The 20,390-nt window shown below is 34.9% G+C and overlaps 8 protein-coding genes across 8 annotated transcripts; 2 read left to right on the forward strand and 6 right to left on the reverse strand.

The window, feature by feature from the left end:
* Positions 1 to 92: 92 nt before the first annotated feature.
* On the reverse strand, positions 93 to 776 carry SAPINGB_P002269 (uncharacterized protein; the record flags this gene model as incomplete). The annotated part of the gene is made up of 1 exon (XM_031996988.1): positions 93 to 776. One exon carries the CDS (start codon positions 774 to 776, stop codon positions 93 to 95), a length of 684 nt encoding a protein of 227 aa, XP_031852879.1.
* A 381-nt stretch (positions 777 to 1,157) lies between these two features.
* Positions 1,158 to 2,066, reverse strand: SAPINGB_P002270 (uncharacterized protein; the record flags this gene model as incomplete). Its single annotated transcript, XM_031996989.1, has 2 exons — positions 1,158 to 1,273; positions 1,346 to 2,066. 2 exons carry the CDS (start codon positions 2,064 to 2,066, stop codon positions 1,158 to 1,160), a joined length of 837 nt encoding a protein of 278 aa, XP_031852880.1.
* A 1,529-nt stretch (positions 2,067 to 3,595) lies between these two features.
* On the forward strand, positions 3,596 to 5,193 carry SAPINGB_P002271 (uncharacterized protein; the record flags this gene model as incomplete). Its single annotated transcript, XM_031996990.1, has 2 exons — positions 3,596 to 3,751; positions 3,856 to 5,193. The coding sequence occupies 2 exons, from the start codon at positions 3,596 to 3,598 to the stop codon at positions 5,191 to 5,193; spliced, it is 1,494 nt and encodes a 497-aa protein (XP_031852881.1).
* A 1,763-nt stretch (positions 5,194 to 6,956) lies between these two features.
* Positions 6,957 to 9,311, reverse strand: SAPINGB_P002272 (uncharacterized protein; the record flags this gene model as incomplete). Its single annotated transcript, XM_031996991.1, has 1 exon — positions 6,957 to 9,311. The coding sequence occupies one exon, from the start codon at positions 9,309 to 9,311 to the stop codon at positions 6,957 to 6,959; it is 2,355 nt and encodes a 784-aa protein (XP_031852882.1).
* A 467-nt stretch (positions 9,312 to 9,778) lies between these two features.
* On the forward strand, positions 9,779 to 10,630 carry SAPINGB_P002273 (uncharacterized protein; the record flags this gene model as incomplete). The annotated part of the gene is made up of 1 exon (XM_031996992.1): positions 9,779 to 10,630. The coding sequence occupies one exon, from the start codon at positions 9,779 to 9,781 to the stop codon at positions 10,628 to 10,630; it is 852 nt and encodes a 283-aa protein (XP_031852883.1).
* A 350-nt stretch (positions 10,631 to 10,980) lies between these two features.
* SAPINGB_P002274 (uncharacterized protein) lies at positions 10,981 to 12,555 on the reverse strand (the record flags this gene model as incomplete). Its single annotated transcript, XM_031996993.1, has 2 exons — positions 10,981 to 12,422; positions 12,474 to 12,555. The coding sequence occupies 2 exons, from the start codon at positions 12,553 to 12,555 to the stop codon at positions 10,981 to 10,983; spliced, it is 1,524 nt and encodes a 507-aa protein (XP_031852884.1).
* Positions 12,556 to 13,924: 1,369 nt separating this feature from the next.
* On the reverse strand, positions 13,925 to 16,400 carry SAPINGB_P002275 (uncharacterized protein; the record flags this gene model as incomplete). Its single annotated transcript, XM_031996994.1, has 4 exons — positions 13,925 to 15,649; positions 15,746 to 15,865; positions 16,205 to 16,316; positions 16,378 to 16,400. The coding sequence occupies 4 exons, from the start codon at positions 16,398 to 16,400 to the stop codon at positions 13,925 to 13,927; spliced, it is 1,980 nt and encodes a 659-aa protein (XP_031852885.1).
* A 707-nt stretch (positions 16,401 to 17,107) lies between these two features.
* Positions 17,108 to 18,610, reverse strand: SAPINGB_P002276 (uncharacterized protein; the record flags this gene model as incomplete). The annotated part of the gene is made up of 3 exons (XM_031996995.1): positions 17,108 to 18,332; positions 18,394 to 18,486; positions 18,534 to 18,610. The coding sequence occupies 3 exons, from the start codon at positions 18,608 to 18,610 to the stop codon at positions 17,108 to 17,110; spliced, it is 1,395 nt and encodes a 464-aa protein (XP_031852886.1).
* Positions 18,611 to 20,390: the final 1,780 nt, after the last annotated feature.

A 20,390-nucleotide genomic window follows, 5' to 3' on the forward strand; every position in this document is an offset into this window, starting at 1 on the left:
CTTGAAATGTGTCATTAAAAGTCATTTCTTAGAAAATAAATAAAAAAAAATAAATTTTGTCATATCATCCATCCTATTTTTTTATATAATTTTTAGTCCCGTGTAAAGACTATGGTGAAGTTTCCCTTATTCATTTGAAACACTTGTGGTGGCGTTATAAACCCATGCGCTGCTGCTATTGGTATTACTTCTGTTTCTAAATGTCGAAGTCCCCACTCATCATTGCGCTGCTTAAGTGATTCTTCAAACCTTTTGTCAGATTCTGAATAAAACTGAGTGGCGTTCTTTTTATATGCCCCATAAAGAGCAACCCATTTTGGTGTTTCTGGAGTGGACCCTTTTAAAAGAATCGCTTCTGCAAAGGCAAAAAGTTTTTCAATGATGCGTTTAGGTGAGATATGAATGAGATTGATGGCTAAAACTCCAGTGTACAGTGCTTGGTCAACATTAGAGCGTTGCTCTAAAAAGCTAGCCACATCTATGTCATTATCTAGATTAAAGAGAAATGGCGTGGTGATGTTAATCAGCTGTTGGCTTATAAATTTTTGTACCATTTTCTCTACAAGAACATCCTGTGCCTCGGTTGGTGTCATAATGACATTGGGATATGCTTTAGCAATTGTCAAGGCATGCTCGCCAAAACCTGACGCCACCTCAAAGACTTTCTGGGACCCTGATGAAAGCCAAGGCTTGAGAACCTGTGCAATTTCCTCTTTATTACGAGCAGAAGAGCCTTCAGATGGCCAGCTTTTTTCATCTGGAACGTAATAGCTCATAATGTTAAAGGAAGGATGCATAAAAACACAAAACAAAAAAACAAAAAATTAAGATTGTAAAAGTTGGTTCTAAGCTGGCAAGTTTTTAAAAGTTTATTTCAAACCCCGGAAATAGTGGGGGGGAGTTTATTTGATAAAAAGTTTAGAGTAAGGCTGAATTTTAAGTTGAATCTTTTTTTTTTATTCAAAAGTATTTCATCAATTGTTTCTTTAGCTTGTTTTTCTTTTTTTTTTCTTTTTTTAATTATTAAAAAAATCATTATTATTATTATTATTATTATTATTAGTATTATTACATTTTAATATCCTTCTTTTTTTCTTTTCTCTTCTCTTTTCTTCTCTTCTTATCATCATCTTCTTCTAACTTAGACAGATTTTTCTTCATAATAAGTGTGTAATCTTGTCATCTTGATATTGCTCGACATTGTCAAGATCGTCCCACCATTTGAAAAGGTAGTTTTCGCAAATAAGCTTGAACCAAGGTGTGAAAACCAAAGCTAGAAAAAAAAAATTGCGTTAGAAACAGTAAAAAAAAAAAAAATAAGAAATGATTAAATTCTAATACTCACATTCGTCCTTGAACATTTCTTTAAGCTCGGTAACAGAAACATATCTTGAATCGCCGATTTCATTGATATTGATGTCGAGTGGAACGTTAGCCTTAACAATGAAAATATAATCAACTTCGTGTTCGCCCCAAGGTCCTGTGCTGGGAGAAGCATAGTGTATTCTGGTCAAAAACTTGTACTTTTCGAGAGGAATAGCATCGACAGGAATACCTAGTTCGTGCTCGAGCTTGCGTCGAGCGGCATTCTTAGCTCCAGGCATTGAAAAGGTCAGATCAGAAATTTCATCGAGAGAAGAAGATCCGAGTTCGCTAGGGATAGCAAGAGGGTGGGAGCAGCAGGTATTGGTCCACATGTTTGCAAAAGTGATTTTCTCGTCGGCACGCTTCTGGAGCAGCAGTCGGTTGTTCTCATCGAAAAGAAAGACTGAAAAGGCTCTGTGGAGTAGGCCCCTGTTAATGTTGGTCATGAGATGGCAGGTCTTTTTGCTGCCGGCACCCACAGGGGTATCATTCCAGTCTACAACAATGCAGACCTCCTCCATGAGACGGATCTGTTCGGCATCTTGACCGTCAAAAAGTTGCTTATCATCTGCAGACTCCTTTGATGTAGGGCGTGGATCTAAGTTAGTGGTAGTGATGGGAGCAACATCAGGGAAGGTCTTGAGGATATCTTCAGGCTTAAGGCTTTGGACCAGATCAGAGTAAGCTTCTTGTTGGGTCATTTTTGTCTGTAGCGATTGTATTTATTTATTTTAGTATTTTGTATTAAAAAAAGGGGGGGTGAGATGTAGAGAGTATGGAAAAAATTTAGAAAAAAAAAAAATTTTTATCTTGTCGATGATAACAAATAACAACCACAACACTGGCACAACAATAACAATACTGACAATACTAACAGTATCAACAACAATAATAACAGTTATATTGGTATATATATATATATATATATATATATATATATATATATGACAGCAAAAAGGGGTTTAAATGGGTGTGAGAGAAGACAGGAAAAGGAATCAAAACTTTTGTTGTTGGTGGGTTGGTGAGTGGCTGAAAGAAAAGAAGTTGGAAGCGGCAGGTCGCTGCGCAGCCAATTGGCCTTGAAGATTTCATAGTTAAGGGAACTATTTAACAAGTACATATTTGTTTTTTTAAAAAAAAAAATTAATGTAAAGTAGCCCTTTGTTCAAACACGAAAAGATCACGAAAAGATCACGTATTTATAGCTTATTAGATAGACTTTTTTTTTAGTAAAAAAAATAAAAATAAAAAACTGAATTGTTTGATTTATCTTTAAAATAAAAATAAAAATAAAAAAAATACACACACTCTTTTTACACTCAATTAATAATAATTAGAATATAAATATTCTATATACCAGGGTTAATTGGCTTGCCATTATGTTTGACAGATGGACAGACTAGTTAAGTTTCCAATTTATACATGATTGACACCTTTATTTTTATTATTATTATTATTATTATTATTATTATTATTATTATTATTATTATTATTATTATTATTATAAACACGTGACCTGTGTGCTGGCACAAGTTGTGACATTACATTTATTTTATTTTATTTTATTTTATTTTTTTTTATTTTATTTTATTTTATTTTTTTTTCTCTCTCTCTCTCTACGGAGAGCCTCGTGTGAAAAATTCCTAGTAAGTGGATCCAACATTTTGTCCATAAGAAACACATCAAAAAAAAAACTCTCCTTTCTCCCTTTCCCTTTTTTTTTTTTTTTTTTTAAAAATTATAAACATACCTTTTTTTGTTCTTTTCTAGACGTTTTCTTTTTAAAAAAGAAATCTTTCTTATTCATAGAGCCAAATCCATTTGTCTCTACCTGTTTTCTGTCGTTCTGCCTGGTATGTCCATAAAGTTTTTTTTTTTACCTTTTGTCCAGCACATGAAAAAAAAAAGCCGAATCTCGTTACAGACCTGTCATTTTTTTTTTTTTTTTCGATTTGATCGTTATACAAATTCGTCATACTCTTAACGAAAAATATACCAATCGATTTTCTTTAATCAAAAAACCCCATTCTTATTATAACATTTTATCATCCATCATCTATTATACCAATCCTTTCTCATCTTTCTATTCTTGTCCTTTTTTTTTTTTTAAAAAAAAAAAAAATTATCTTTCCATTTAATTCTTTAAAGGTTTTTCGCTATAATTGTGCCACGTTTTCATTTAGCCATTTTGAACTTTTTTTTTTTCTAATATTAAATCCAAATTAGTACCATGACCACCGCTACCGCTACCGCACCCGTCGCCGAAGTTGCTACTAAGTCCAAGAAGAACTCTGGTCCTAAGAAGCTCACAAAGCCCGATAAGCATGCTTACGATGTTGCCCTGAATGAACTGGAGAAGGAGCACCGAGCAAAAGAAGAAATTCTGGTAAGTCTCTTATATTATATCTTGATCCATTTTAATCCATTTTAATCCATTTTAATCCATTTTAATCCATTTTAAATTTTAACACCATTTTTTTTTACCTTCAGACCAAAGCTAGACAAGCTGTCAATGCTATTGGCGGTGCTAAGGCCCCTAAAAACCCTGAAAAGGATGCCCTCAGAAAAGAGTTTGAGACTCTTAAGCAGAAGCAGGCCGCCATCAAGGCTTCTCGCGGTAAGATCTTTGACGAAATTAGCCTTATCGACACTAAGGTCAAGAAGAAAGTCGCCGATCTCAACGCTCAAAAGGGCAAGATCAACTTCAAGTCTGCCGAAGACATTGACAAGCACGTCCAGCAACTCGAGAAGAATGTCGATGATGGTAACCTCCGTCTTGCCGAGGAAAAGAAGGTTATTAAGGAAATTACCACTTTGAAGAAGCTTAGAAAGAACTTTGAGTCATTCGCTACAGCCCAGGCTTCTATCGATGAGGACAAGGCCAAGATTGCTGCCCTCAAGGCTACTGTCGATGATTCCGAGACCAAGGCCATCAACACACGGTTCGGTGAAATCAAGGCCCAGCTTGATGCTTTCAGAGCTGAGTCCCAAAAGGCTTACGAAAACAGAAATGAGCTTTACGATGTCCGCAATGCTGCTCAAAAGGAGGTCGATGCTGTCAACCAGAAGATCAAGGCTCTGAAGGACAATTACTACGGCAAACTGCGCGCCTTCACCCAGCAAGTTAGACAAGAAATTGCTGAGCGTCACGAGCGCGAGCGCGCCGAAAGAGAAGCCGCTGCCAAGGAAAAGAGACTTCAAATCGCACAGGAGAAGCTCGAGATTGCCAGCGAGCCCGCATTTGCCCAGGAAATCGCAAACATTAAGCTTTTGCTTTTCCACTTCGACCCTACCTTTGTCCCACCTACCCCCAAGAACCAATCTTCTTCTTCTACTGTTGAGCTTGGCCCCTCAAACACTTCTAGAAAGATTGAGCTCCCCATCAACGCTGTTGTCTTAAAGAAAGAAGAGGAGGATTTCTTCACTGGTAACAAGAAGAAGAGCAAGGGCAAGAAGAAGAGAGATGAAACTGCTGCTGCCGCTCCCAAGGATAACAAGGTTGTTCTCGATTTTACCATGGTTGAGCAGCTTTCTTCCTTGAAGGTTCCTGTCCCTGGTTCCAAGGAGGACGTCCCCAAGGCCATTGAGGAGCTCAAGAAGAAGCTTGATTACTTTATGGAGAATGAGGAGCGTGTCACCAAGGAGCGTATTGCAAAGGCTAAGGCTGAGATTGAGAAGATGGAAGCCGAGGCTAAGGCTGAAGCTGAGGCTAAGGCCCCAGAGTCTCCCGCTGAGGCCACCTCTTCTGCTGGTTCTACTGAGTCCTCTTCTGAAGAGATTGAATCCAAGGAAGAGGAGACCAAGGAAGAAGAGTCTAAGGAAGAGTAAGTTACTCAAACCTCGTCTCTTCTTTTTTTAATATCTGATTGAATTGTTTTGGCTCAACAAATAATTGTTGTATTTTTTTGTTTTGAATGGCCCCTACCCTTACTGAAAATTTTTACTATGAAATGACTTATATATATAATAAAAAAAAATAATTGGATGACTATATAAAAAAGAAATAAAAATTAAAAAAAAAAAGATATTTATGAATATTTATCAAATCTATTAATTTTAATTTTTCAGATTGCATAATGCAGATACTCGGTAATACTCTAAGCCATAGTAGAATAGTTCAAAAAAAAAAAAAAAAAAAAAATTGTAAGTAAATAAAAAAAAAATAATTTATATGCAAAAATAAAAAAGTTTAATGCCTCAAGCCGGATTCGAACCGACGATCTCGTCATTACTAGTGACGCGCCTTACCAACTTGGCCATCAAGGCTTGTAAACTCGTTATAGTGTTGATCAGATTAGGAAATATATAGCCCATGAAATGATTTAATAATTATTTAAAAATTATTATTTTGTAGAATAGTAAATAATAGTAACCTAAAATTATAATTTTACAAGTTTTGAGTATATTTGGTAAGCTTAAAATGCAAGTTTGATGAATTTGTAACAATTAGACACATTTTTGTATAAGTCCTTTGCTCAAAGAGGAAAGAAGACAGTTAAAAAGGATATCTCTAGAAACGAACATATAATTTCTCTCAAACAGTCAAAATGTTTATCATAATATTGTATGTTTTGTTTTTTTTCAGTCAAAGTTTAAGAAATAAATTTAGTGTTGATGAAAAAATAGTAAAAATAGTAAAAATAAGTCAGATAATTATCTATACACTTAAAAATTTGGTATTTGTCTTTCGTCCTAATAACTAACTTAGACAACCTTTTGTCTTTTTTTTTTTAGTTGTTTTTAATTAATATAATAATAATTTGATTATTAAATTTATAAACTTAACGATAATTTAAATAAATTTCTTTTAAGGGGGTTTACAATTCAAATTATAACTACACAGGTATTTTATTACACTTCAATTCTATGAACACAAGGAAAAAAAATAATAAAGAAATCAACAAAAATCAAAAAAAATTAACAAAAAATATAAACGTTAATAAACTTAGTAAATTTTATTTTTTTTTATTTCATTTTATTTTGTTGTTTGTTTTATTCAAGAATAATAGAATTATATAACATCAGCACCCGCATTATCCTTTTGTTCTTACTATATATGTTTTCGTTTTCATTATAAACTTTTAGTTTGACTTCAACATTACATCTCTAATAAACTAAAAGTTCTAAAACCAGCTTACCAAGAAAACAAAAAGCTGTTTGTGCCAGTAATTTTATAATAAAAATTTTTTTATACTTTAAACCAATGTTGAAAAAGGCCTTTATATACCTAACAAAATCACAAAAAAATTCATCGGCAATAGTTTAGTGGCTAGAATTTCCGCCTGTCAGCTCTTGAGCAGCACGCGGGGGACCGGGGTTCAATTCCCCGTTGCCGAGCTTTAATTTTTTTTACTTTTATATCTTGAGGTTTGGCATTTTATATGCTTAGTTGGTTGGTGGCCAAAGACTTTTTTTTTTGTTTCGTTGAGACTTTAAATCATCTAGAATTAACTTTTTTTCTGGGGAAAAGTTTAAACCAAAATTTATTTTTCCACAGTTCCCCATATGATTATACCATCAGCATCAAGTATCACATCAAATATAAATGAATTGAATAAAAGAAAAAAAAAAATTAAATTAAATTACATAAATCAAAAATCTGAATTTTCATTTTTCTGATCGATTTCCAAAGCATCTAGCAGTACCTTATTGGTTATATAAGCACCAAGTTTAGTAGCGCCATCATACCAAGTACGAGCCATTTCAATATTATTTTTCAAAATATAATACTCAATAATAGGCTCAAAGTATTTCCCGTGCACAATAGGAGAATAAAGACATGAAAGCTTCAAAACTTCTTTAGCAGCCTCAATGTTATCAGTCTCACAGTATTGGTTAATAAGCAATCCAAAACATTGTAAACGGAGTCCAGCATATCTTGTTGGTAATTTGGAGGGCATATTTGTTTTTGCAGGCGGAGTTCCATTAAGCAGTATACTTTCACCGGAAGCCGTTTTTACAATTGTGGTATTACTTGATGACACTTCTTGGGGTGGCGGTGGATTTTCGCCAAAAGATTCCCTAGTTAAAGCCGAATCAAAGCGTTTAAACGAGGCATTATTAAATACCAAATCTTCGACAATTGCACGCGCAAAATTAACAGCTTCAGGAGTCTGGAACCGTGTAGTCAGTGCACGAACAAAGTTATCAATGACAGATATGTAAACGCTAGGATCGTTATAGTACTGCGATTCTCGAAACTTAATATATAAAAATTGAAGCTGTTGGATGTGTTCCACATTTGAAAGAATAGTTTCATAAAGTAAGCAAAAGGCAACTGAATTAAAATCATACTGAAATGTTGGATTAATAGAGCTTTCAGGTGAAATAGAAGCTTCATGAGGAGGTCGTGGTAGTCCTGGAGGCACTGAAATCTCTTCAAAATAAGAATCAATTCCTAGATTATTTTCTATCAGGTGGTTTAATCCAAAGTATGATTGATAATACTCATAAAAAATAGACATGTGATATTTTTCTTTTATGAGTGACAATATCTCCGTGCATAAAGTCAAGGGTATGTCCCAGCCGTTAGAATGTATTATATTTAAAATTTCAAAGCACCGAGATTCGGACTCTAAAATGGTGGTTGAGGCCTTGCGGAACCCTCTGAAGAGAGATGCATATGTGTCGACGGTTGGCTTGAAACCAGGAAGTTTTGAAAGGTATTCATACATTGCAGCAATATCTTGAATGTTTCCAGAATCAACTAGGGATCGAAGAACTGTCTGTGCCACATCTTGAAGCTTTGAAGGATCTTTCACAATGTAATTGACCAAAACTTTGTCTTTAATAAATGTCGCAAGAGCTTCGTTTTTCATCTTGTTTGCTGTTTTGAGAATCTGAGAATATGTTTGCAGGTTAAAGGCAGGTCGAATAAAACTTTCATTTTCACTACTTTCGCCTTTTTCTTTTTCCTTTTCTTTTTCGACTCGGTGAAGGTAATTATCGGTATTCATTACCAAAGATTTTTCAGCATCTGTGCCATTGATAAGCAACTGATCAATAAGATAATTATAATGCCTTCTATCGAGTCGAAGATTTTTCGAAATAAGAAGAGCATAAAAATCCTTCAAATGATGTTTGGGAACTTCCGGGAAAATCTTTTGAATATTTTGGGAAAAAATCGATAGAATTGGAGGTTCAAGTTCGGTTTGTTCAATAAGATCGTATATCAGATTAATATTCGCCATATCCTGGGGACCTTTAATCAACTGTTGTGGACTGGTAATCGCACCTTGACGCTGATTTTGAGCTCGAGGGACGGGCGTTAGAAATCCAATGAGTGCGTTCAGTCCACAGTTTACGCTTCGCTGATACATTGTGCTTATTTGTCGGGAGTAGCGTAACTTTTCTTGCACTTCACCTCTATTCACATAGTAGAAAAGCGCTGCTCCGGTATATGGTGAATATATTTGTGAAACTCGACACAGGAGTTGCGGAAGAAGAAGTAAACAAAGCGGTGAGTTCATAACTGGTTCCCAAAACTGGGAAAAATCTGACCATGATTGTATTTGAGAGTCACTGGTGGAAGAGCTGTGAAGATAAGAAAGATCAGATTTTTCATCATGGAAAGGTACCAAAGAAGCTAGAATATCTAATGCAGGATTTGGTACAAGAGAAAATTGGATAGATTCTAACGAAAATGTATCCTTTTCTGGGTTTTTGGCTATTTGGTAAAATTGATTAAGTTCTTTTGATGTCTGTGGGGAAGGGAAAGTTCTAGCAATTGTATTAGTCCAGCTTTCTAGAGCTGTATTGAAAAGATCGAGATCAATTTTTGATTTTAATTCAGTGGTATGCATTTTAAGTATGTTGTGCTGATTATTCGAAAGTGTATTGGACGTATTATCTATTCCTTGGATCCGCCGTCGTTCACGAGTATTAAAAATAGTAAAAACATCTTGAATATCAGAAAAGTTTTCGACAGACTCAGGTAAGCCTGTCATTTCTAAAGAATATTTAACATGAGGAAGCCAGCTTTTCAAGTAGTAAAAGTATTCAGGATGAAGCCACACCTTGCATCTAAATGGTAGATCAACATTGTGAAAAATGTGACTTCGTGGGCGCTGTATAATAGTCAGTGTTTCCTTTGAAACAGAATGCCCTATTGATTTTTTTAGCGAAGACTGAGTTGTCGCTGATTTGGTTGTTCTTATATAACTCATCTCATGGCCGTATTATGAAGGACTAATATTTCAAACAAATAATATGGTAGTGGTAAAAACTAGTTTAAAGGAAAGACGAACAAAGTTTTTTTTTTTTTTTTTTTTTTTACTGATGTAACGGGCACATAAAAAATTTTAGCCTATCAGCGTACCCTCACACCAACGCAAAACGAACACTTCTACCAAATTATTTAAATTCACACATATTTATCAACTTTTAGTAACAATACAAATACTCAGACTTCAAAATGGTTATGGACCTTTCAATAGCAGACACTTTAATATTTGGCAATGGATTGAATAACTTATCCAAGGAGAATCTTTCACACCATATCTTCTTGCTTATATCTGCTTACCTTACCTATGGCAATCGTGTACTGTTTTGCGAGGATGCCATAAGCAAAAGAACCCATAAAACTACAATGGATTCTATTAAAGCACTAAATATTTCAGAGTATGCTACTTCACCTCACAAAAATCGTGCTACTACTTTGACTTTGGCCAAACTATGTGCATCATATCCTGAGTACATTGTGATTTTGCGTCAATACAATGATCCATTATATGGACCAGCTGTGTTTAGCCGGGTCCCTAAATCAGAAGCAAAATTAGCGGAACATATACCCCGTATAATATTCCACCCATTTGTTGCGACACTATACCCATACTTTGACAGCGATCCCAAAAAGCAGCTATTAATAAAGCAATATGCTCTTGAATTTTGGCGTATGGTTTATCGTACATATTCAAAACGCTGTATTTCACGTATTTTAAGTCCAAAAGAAACCGTCGAGATGCAGGTCCGTAACTCCAGATATAAAAAAGAATACATAGGACCAGTAACGATGACTTTTAACGAAAACCTTTTTATCAAAATGACACTTATCAAGGATTCGTTGCGTTTGGCAAACGATAAAGCGGATGGCTGTTTTGATTTTAGCCCTTATCAAATTGGGCCCAAACTTCAAAAAATCATTGATAGTGGAGAAGTTTTTATTCCCGTACCTTACAAAAACATTTCTAATATCTTACGGAGAGGAGATGACTATGCTTCACGTAAACTTGACTACAAGGTAAACTTGATGAAGCAATGCAATTAAGTTTTAATTATTTTATTTCTATATATATTTTTTATATTAACTTTTTTTTTTCTTTTTTCTTTCTTTCTTTCTTTCTTTTTATTTTTTATTTTTTTTTTTATTTTTTATTTTTATTTTTATTATTTTTTTTTCTTTCATTCCCCAACTTTTTAATTTCTTTTTCCTTTTTTTTTTTTTTTCTATTTTCCTCTATTATCATTTTCGTTCTTTCTTTCTTTCTTTTTCGTTTTTTTTTCATTTAGTTTTAATCAGATAAAAACATTTTCCAAAAACCTTTAAACTCAAATCAAACAAAAATGTAAATTTTTTCGTTAATCATTAGTCCTATTAGTTGTACTTTAAAACATACCTCAAAGCTTAATGTAGTCGCTATCCTTAAATTCGTTATCGTTAGCGTTAGTTTTTGCAGAGCTATTTTTCCAAAATTCTAAAAATTCACGAGTTTCTTCGTCATCACTTTCATTATCATTGTCGTCACTATTGTCGCTATCATCCTTTTCGGCATTTCTCGAGTGTACTGTCGTTATATTTTCTTCATCATCACTATCTTCAAAAAGACTTTGAGCAAGTGCTAATGAGTTGATCTTTTCAGGCTCTTTTTGTTCTGGTTTAGATGGTTCTTCTTTTTTGTACTCTCGTGTATCACCTTCATTGACATGCATCAGCTTGCAGTTACGAACATTGCATGACCCGGTTTCTGAGAAATCGGGACATTGATATGAGTGTACATAGGGACACTTTTGAGAGCCCAAAGTGCAATACCCAGTATAGGCAAACTCTCTGCACAATTTTCGTGCTTTGTTTTCAGGAGTTCCCGGCGCCAGTTTAGGAGGGTGTGCAAACTTGCATTCTGTTGGCCTTTTATTGGTATTTAATGGAGGGGAATCTTCCTTATGACCTCGTCCACATGAACAACTACATCTGCCGTCAAGATAATATGTGCAAGTGGGTAGGTTGTGGTCAGTTGGATTATGACTTAAAGAACATCGAGAGCCTTTATTACACTTTCCATTTTGCATCAAAAATTGTTTACACAAAGCAAGATGATTCCTGTCGTGTCGAGCGTAAGGACATCGTCCTCCTTTAGTGCATTTTCCAGTCAGGGTAAACTGAGGACAATGTGCCATGACTCTAGGGTTAAGTAAAATGTCTTTATCGTTAACTTTTGCGTGACCTTTATTAGGTATATTATTTACGGTCTTGTTGGTGGTGCCCCCAACACGAACCAGAGATCCAGACTTTGTTTTAATATAAGCTGATGGAGAATTATTGGTACTCTGATTCAAAGATTTTGTACTAGCTGTAGATGAAATGGCGTCAGCCAACTGTTTTTGCTGGACAGGGTTTTTCACTCGAATGAGAGTTCCATTTTTCGAAATGTATTGAGATCCGTTAAGGAGTACTACGTTTTGAGAACCGACAACATTTACAGGTGGGGTTGGTGAGGGTGTTGGAGAAGGAACTGGCAAAGGTGATACTGTATTTGAAAGTGAGGGAGATGGTGTTTGTGATGGTTCTTTCAGTTCTAAAGGTTTTTGCGGTGGCTGTGGAGGATAGTAAGTTTTATTTTGAAAAGTGTGGGGACGACCGGTACTATATCGTGAAGCGTGTTTATGAACCCGATTATTGTAACCTCTAGTGGGGATGGTAGACCGATAATTTGAAGAATAGTAAGGAGCTGAGTAAGAATTTATAGCAGGATATGGCTGAACATAAGGTGTTGTTGTTGTTGTACTACTAATCTTTTTCTCTTTGGCTGCAGCCATATTGCTTTTCACACTGTTGATTTTTCCTGTGAAAGATGTTAAAAATGGAGAAGTAAAAAAAGATATTAGTCTCATACCAGAAAGGGCTGCAATTTTTTGTTTAAGATCTTCATCGTTAAAGCTACTGGAGCTATTAGTGGCGTTGTTATTATCGCTCATGGCAGAAATTTAATAGCTATGATAAAAGTTGAAGACGAAATAGTTGGAGATTAAAAAAAAAAAAAAAAATTTAATGAAAAACCTTTAAAAAAATTAATCAGCAAAAATTGTTCACATGATCACAAGTCATATGACACATATGAAATTTTTTTTTTTTTTTTGATACACATTTTTGTTACAACAAAGCTGGGAAAATGGCATTCCTTGGAACTTTACTTTTCTTGTCGCCAAATAGACCCTCTTTAGCATTTTTTTGATAGTAATGAAGTGTTTGTTCAGCAGAAATAGATAGGTTAGATGTGACCCATAATATTAGTAACAGCCAAGTGAGAGGGTATACTCTGTTTCTGGGGAACATACCCCACAGTGAGACGTAGATCATGATTTCTGCAAAGTAATGTGGACACGCAATTTTTTCATAAATCTTAGAAGCAAACGGCACGTCTGAAGGGGAAGACGGAAGAGAGTACTTGATCAGACGTGATAAATGAACATGGCAGATGAATTGAACGTAGGAAGATACCACAAATAATAACAAAGAGGCGAAAAACTTTATGGGTGTGACTTGGGTCGAAAGCTTTCGGTTATTAACCAGTCCAAGAAAATAAATTGAATTGACAATGATGTAAAATACAATTCCTACTATGAAATGCGGCAATTGAATTGTTGCAGGCTTAGATTCAGAACTGATTTTTTTGAATTGAATATATCGACATTCATATAACCGGCGAAAGTTATGAGCAAAAACACAAGTAAGGGAGATGATCATTTGTGTTCTACCAACCCCAGAGAAGGTCGTTTGCTGAGATATGCAAAACAGAATTATATTGGTTGCTGCTAATGTAGAAGAAAGAATATAGAAATATGTAAAATAACTTTTCGGAACATTCCAAAAGGGTATTTTAGAAGTCAAAGATTCAAAAAAAGATGGGTTTGATGGCGAGGGTTGGATTTTTTGGGTTTTACCATAGAATAATAGACTGTTTAAAGGCTTTAGAAACCTGGCACTGAGTGCCGACCACGTCATTAGGACCAGTGTCATTTGAATACCAAGTTCCGTCAGATTTCTAAAATCTAGCATGGTAAATATTATATATAGCCTGATGGTAAAAATCGTGCTGGGAATGATACTAAATCAATATTGAAAATAGGAAAGAGAAAAAGGAAAAAGGGAAGGAAAAAAAAAAAAAAAAACTGAAAAAATTTGAAAAAAAAATTTAAAAACTACAGAACAAAACGAAAAAAACAAAAAACTACTCTTTGAAAACAGTTTTGATGAGAAAAATACCAATCTTATTAAAAACCCTGCACTCCAATCAATTCTTTAAAAAAAAACAAAATTCATTGTAGAAATCTCTGAATGAATGGGCTACATGTCATCTTCCAAGAACTTGTACTCAAAAGTAAAGTCTTGTTTACGACGGAGAGACCAAACACCTTCAAAATCAAAATAGCGGTATGTTCCTTGCTCGTAATCGTTGTTAATAGCCTTTGGCTCTTCATGCCGTTGAAACCATGTCATAAAGTGCTTGTGGAATCTCCAACTTCGGTTCTTGAGCTCCCGCGCAGCAAGATATTGTTGATAAGTACCCTGCTTGTTGTAGAAGATGAAAAAGAGTGTGTCAACGTCCATTTTGGAAAAAATCAGAGGATCCGAAAAAATCTGCAATGGTTCTTTGGGATAAGCCGGAGATGTTGGGTACGGCGACTGGGGTTGGTAATAATTAGGTTGGGACTCAGCAAAACTGTCAGGTGCGTTCATGTAAGAACTTTGTAACAGCTTAGAAATAGTAGAAATAGGTGGAGGTGCACCAATTCTCTTTTTGGCAGCGTCAAATGAGTTGATAAGATCTTGCAATCCTGGAGGTAAGTTAACATCAGGAGTGTTTGGTATCGGCACTTCAACAGGAACAATGGGCGTGACGATACTGCTAGTCTTATTTTCGGATTTGCTTTTAGATGCTGACAAAGCTGTTGATGAAGTCGAGGTGGATTGTGTCGACTTTTGCTTAGATTTATGCGTTGCCTCCTCGGTAGGTGATGACTGGCTCGACTCTGTGCTTTTTTCGGACGAGCTTTTAGATTGTGTTGGTTGAGTTACTGACACCGTAGAGGCATTTTGCTGAGGTATTGATGGCACCACAGGGGCTTCAATGGGTGAACTTTCTACAGGAGATGACGGTTGAGCTGATGACTGTCGCTGTTGCCCCGATGGTGGTGGTAATGGTGAAAGACCTTGAGGAATAGAGGATCCAGATGCGGCAGCAGAAGCGTACTTGAGTTCGTTTGTCGATCGTGTTGGTGGAGGAGCGGGCTTCATACCACTCAACGCACTTGTAGCATTAGTCGATGCCGTTGGTATGCTGCTGCTTGCACTAGGAAAGGTAGTTTTACGTGTTAAGTCATTTTTATGAGGTTGCTGAGAAGTGGAAACAGAGCCAGCTGACGATGGAACCGATGGAGGATGATTAACAGCTTTAGTAGATCCACTACTTCCAGCATTGTTATGACTATGCGAATTACTATTACTCGTTGTTGATGAGGCTGAGGGGGGTGCAGAAGTAGTTTCCTTGACATGGTCGACAGCCAGGTCTTCTAACGAATGCCCAGGAACTTCGTCTTGCTTTAATTCGGCATCAAAAGCATCTTCATCGTCATCAAGATTAAGTTCGTCATAGATTTCCTCGTCTTCGGCAAAGTCTGGATCCAGATTCGATTCAACATAATAGCGAATATCTTCTTGAATGTTGTTAATAGAATCCGGTGATAAGTTTCCATTTTCAAGTTTCCGCAGTGCCCGTTCCAGACGATCTTGGTGCCATCGATGTCGCTCCAAAGACTGTTCGAGTTGACTAATTCGCTCCAATTTAAGTGAATCTTTCTTGCCACGCTTCATAGAGCTTTGCGTCATCTCTTGCTCTGTTTCCAGACCTTCTATTTGTCGTTCCAACTCTTCTAACATCGATGTTATAAAATTTGCTGATGACACTTTCTCTTTTTCGCGAGGATCCAGTCGCAACGAATTTGTCAGACCTTCTTTACTGTAGGCCTTAGTCTTCATTTCCTTTTCGCAAGCTTTGAAACGTTCCATTTCCTGTATCGAGAGAAGTTGACCCTGTTAGATTTTTCTTTATTTCCTTTTTTTTTAAAAAAATTTTTCTTCTCTAAATTGTCGTTAAAGAATGCTTACCGTTTCAATGAGCTTCCTTTGTTCTGTCAATGAAGACTTATCTTTGATGTCATTGCTACCTATCCATGTTTTAATTTGATCTCTCAGACGTTGTAGCTTTTTAATTTCACGTTTTAAGTCCTATATTTGCTGGTTAGAAAATGTTGAAAGTCGAAGGTATGCAAAAGGGTGAAGCTGATCCGACAGGTTCCGAAAAATTAGGGAGGTACATTGAAAACCAAAGTTGAAAACCCCAAAAAGTTGTTTAAAATGCAAATTCATGCCATGATTTTGAAATTCAAAACAACACTCAACACAAATCAACGCAAATGTAATCAAGGAAAAAAAATATGAAATAAAAACACTAATATAACTTTTTTTTTCTTTAAAAAGATTGGATGAATGACCATAAGCCAAAAAAAAAAAAAAAAAAAAAACTCCCAAGTGCATATATCAAATCTTTAAAAAGTTAATAATTACCTGTTCAAGCTTTTCCTTTTGCGATTGGTTAGAGGACATTTGAACCTTGTCGTAAATAGAGTCAAAGGCTGTAACACCTTCGGCGACTCGCTTGAACACACGGTCCATTTCTCTTTAGATATATGTTAGAGATTGGTGAAAAAAGAGGGGTAATAAAGACATTTCAAACATACTGCTGGAGTTTCCTTTGCGCCATGATTGATTATAGTTTATTGGACAAATAAGGAACGGAGAAGATTCGATAATAACGTGCTTTAAAGATGCTTTGTTGAAGGCTTATTCAAACCGTTGATATGTTGTTGATTAAAAAAAAAGTTAAAAGGGTATTTTTCAAACGAGGCCAAAATGGTTAATGGATATATTCGTGTTTGAGGTGATATTCGATTAATATATAAGTTGTTTGCCTCTGTTTTTTATTTTTTGCCTGTTGATACTGAGGTGAAGTGTATGGCAAAGGATAAAAGGGAGCAAAAAAAAATTTTTTTTCTTTTTTTTGTTTTCTAGAGAGGAGGAGTCTTTGGCAAGTAACCAAATTTGAGTGGATAATTTTTAATTACAAAAACTCACACCACGTAACTCTACTGAAGACTTCAAATCTTCTCTACAATAATTAGAATCATACAAGGTACTACAAAGAATGGAAGGAAGAATCTATAGGGGGGACACCAAGGGTCTCTTTCTAATTGCTAACAGTGAACCTGTTGAGAATATCACCATGTTTGTCAAGATATTCCAGCAACACGTATACGCATGAACAAATATAACAGGGTTAGGGTACCTTGGTGCTTAAAATTAAATCCAAACCTCCATTCTGAAATATTTCGGTCAGACCAGGAGTTACGCATTTTTTTTTTCTTTTGAAAGTGATGGTGATGATGATACGTTCATTAATATTAGTGATTATTACTTGGTATGTATTAAAATGTTTTCCAATTTTTTTGTTTCTTCGTAAATAAGACTTTTCGACATCATGTCAATTCCTCGGACAGATGGACTGATTATAAACTTTTTTATGTGCTCGTCTATCTTCAGTAATAAATCATAAGAGTCATGACTTGCACCGTTTGTTTTTAAAAAACTGTTGGTACTTGAAAAATTGTGTGGCACTTCATTAGGATTTGTTGAAAAATAGTTACTGTAAGTTTCTTCGCTTATCAAGGAAAGAGGAGGTGGTAATGATAAAAATGAATAAATCTTTCGATATGCTTCAATTAGCACCTCGCACAACGTTTGAAAAGTTTCGTACATGTCGGGAGAAAAAGGCATATGATATATAGTTAGATGCGAAAATTCTTTAGTTAATATCTGGCCGTTTGATGTTGGTATCATAGAATTAACGATTTGACTTCCTGCGGTCCCTGAAAGTGTTGGAATCGGACTGCCTATGCTAGTACTACTAGAATTGGCATGAAACGTGCCGGACTCATTAATTGTAAGATTTGACGCGTTCTTAGAAGAACCTAATGATGTTAATGACTCTCTATTGCTTTTGTCGAGTCTATGTCTTCCAAAACCATTACTTGCGGCGGTTTTTAAAGATGAAAAACTCGTAGCTGTTGCAATGACCGAAGAAGGACGCGATCTTAAGCCGAAACTTGACCCAGATAACGATGTGGTTCCTGAAGAAGCTGAAGATGAAGACGATGAGGATGAGATTGAAAGAGAAGCTGAGTGAGATGTAATCGGTAACTGGGATTGGCTACTACCTTGATTGCTATTATTGCTGATTGTACTAGAGAGTGGATGTATGGAAAGATTAGATGTTTCTGAAGATGAAGAAGGACTTTTTAGCATGGTTGTAGCTGATGATCCGTTAAAATTTGAGACATAATTTGGAGACTCGGAGTCTGCCAAGAGATTTGACGAACTGAGATTACGTCCAAGTAGATTGCTTGGGTTGTTTGCACCATTTATATGTTTTGTTCTTGATTTAAATAACCTTCGGCCAACTTGGACAACTGCGCCAGTCATTTTGGCTTTGCTACTTAAAGTATCAGAGGTTGGATTGATGAAAGAATTATATTCTTTCATGAGCATTAAAAAGTTTGTCAGGTACTCTGTCAAGTTTAAAGCTTTTGAAGTGATTAGACCAGGTACTGATCCACCAAGAATAAAATAATGATTTGCACTGGGATTGTTAGCAAAAATAAATAAATAAATATATAGAATCAAACTTGAATCAGACATACTTGAAAAGGTTTTTTGAATCGTCCGTAGGAATCTTGTCAAACTCCTTTTTCGAAAACTGAATTGTGTTTAACCAAAAGATGTTCCCTCGTTGACTATGTTCGAGTTAGATGTTTTTATCATTACAGGTCTCTATACATACACATCTTTAAGATACTGAAGCGAGGCAATGCGCTTGTCGACAATTTCTTGAATATTCTGAGCGTACGAATTACCCATTGCTGAATATTGTAGATTGGGGAATGTTTGCTTGATATTGAACTAGATAGTGTGTGGTTGTTGCTAAGAAAAAATAGATAGATGTATATTTTTTTTTTCTTTGTTTGCTTGTTTGTTTATATTTTTATCTTCCCCTTAACGTCGCGTTAGTTTTAGTTTGTTTATTTATTTTATTTAGGGAAAGTGCTGGTTAGTTTGAACTAAAAAGACGGATTGTCGGTTTAGAGTGAAAAGGGAAGAAGATAAAATATATGCATTTCTAGATGAAATACTTTTTTAGATGGCAGAGAAGAAGGCGGTGAGCTCAAGAAGGAAATGGGAACTTTAAGACGGGGATTATGGTGGTGGAATAGTAACTGCATTATTGGTCATGTGATTAGAACTTTTCTAACTTCCCGCATAATTAAAAGTACGGGCCGGTTGACTCACAATGGATTATTATGTTTACGCAGGAATAAATAAAGAGATGACAAAAGAATCATGATTATGAAAATTGAATTTTTTTTTTAAAAAAAAAATTAGATTATGATCTAATTATGACCAAAAAAAAAAAAAGTGGATAAAAGGGTATTTATCTCCATGAAAATTGGCAATTCTTACCCTAGTAATGGTATTCTAAATATCAAGTTGGTACCTTTATTAAGGTACTGCGTTTAGAAAATAACCTCATCGACAATGACAATTGAAGAAAAATATTGACTACAGTTTACAACAAGATAGGTTTGTTTATAAAAAACGATTGTGGTTATAAACTCTGAGATCAATCAGTGGTTTTTATAAAAGAAAAAAAAAAGAAAAAAAGGATAAAGGTGAACATTAAATAGTTAAGTTGATGTGAAAAATCATAGGTTAAAAAATGAATTAGATAGAAAAAAAAAAAGTTCATCTGATTTTCCTTAATAGAATTAAAGATTATCTATTGTAATAATTGATATTGAAATTGATATCTTTATCATTGTATTTAGAGATTGCATCTCATTTTTGCCAAATAGATTTTAAAGCTAGATAACTATATAAAAAACCAACGTAATCAAAAAAAAAAAAAAAGATATATTTTTTACTTTTAGACTTTTGCTAGTCCATAATTTATAAAAAAACATTGTAAATTCAAATATTTTAGGATATTAATACTCTGGTTTAAACCAAACCAGACCTATTCAATCAGTTGGTTTGATCTATTGTATCACATGACTAGTTATTGATGACCATTCTAGGGAACATGCTTGTTTCATTTTCAAAAACCTACAAAAGTGACAATTAATAAATATTCTTTGTATTTCTAAAAAAAAAAAAAGCATGGGCTTTTTTGTTTCAAAGTCAATTGACCTTTGTCATATCTTGTATAGTTTTGATTACTGTTTTTAGTCAATTTTAAAACAAGTGGACCTTAACAAAATCCTGTGATTTGCCAAGAAGAACATTTATCCCCGTGGTTTGATTTTTTTTTATTACGGATTGTTGGAACTATATATAGTCAGTTTTCATTCCATCTTTACATAAAAACAACGATGTTAACTCATTAAAACTTCAACAAAATGACAAAATAATAATATTATTTTTATTAACCAGCTTTGAACCCGCCTTCTCCAAGCCTTTTTTTTTTTGTTCTGTTTTGGTTGGGTTTGGTTTTTCACCTGAATTGTCACCTAAGGGTTTACGCTTAATTTGCACGTTAAATCTCGGAGTTTGAAGACAAAAGTCTCGGATTGTTGGGTCAAAGTCACTCCACATAGAAAATCCGATCCTGTTGCCGACCTTTTAACGTACCGCTTAATTTATA

The sequence above is a fragment of the Magnusiomyces paraingens genome, assembly GCF_902498895.1.
Source record: "Magnusiomyces paraingens strain CBS 517.90 genome assembly, contig: contig2, whole genome shotgun sequence".
NCBI lineage: Eukaryota > Fungi > Ascomycota > Dipodascomycetes > Dipodascales > Dipodascaceae > Magnusiomyces > Magnusiomyces paraingens.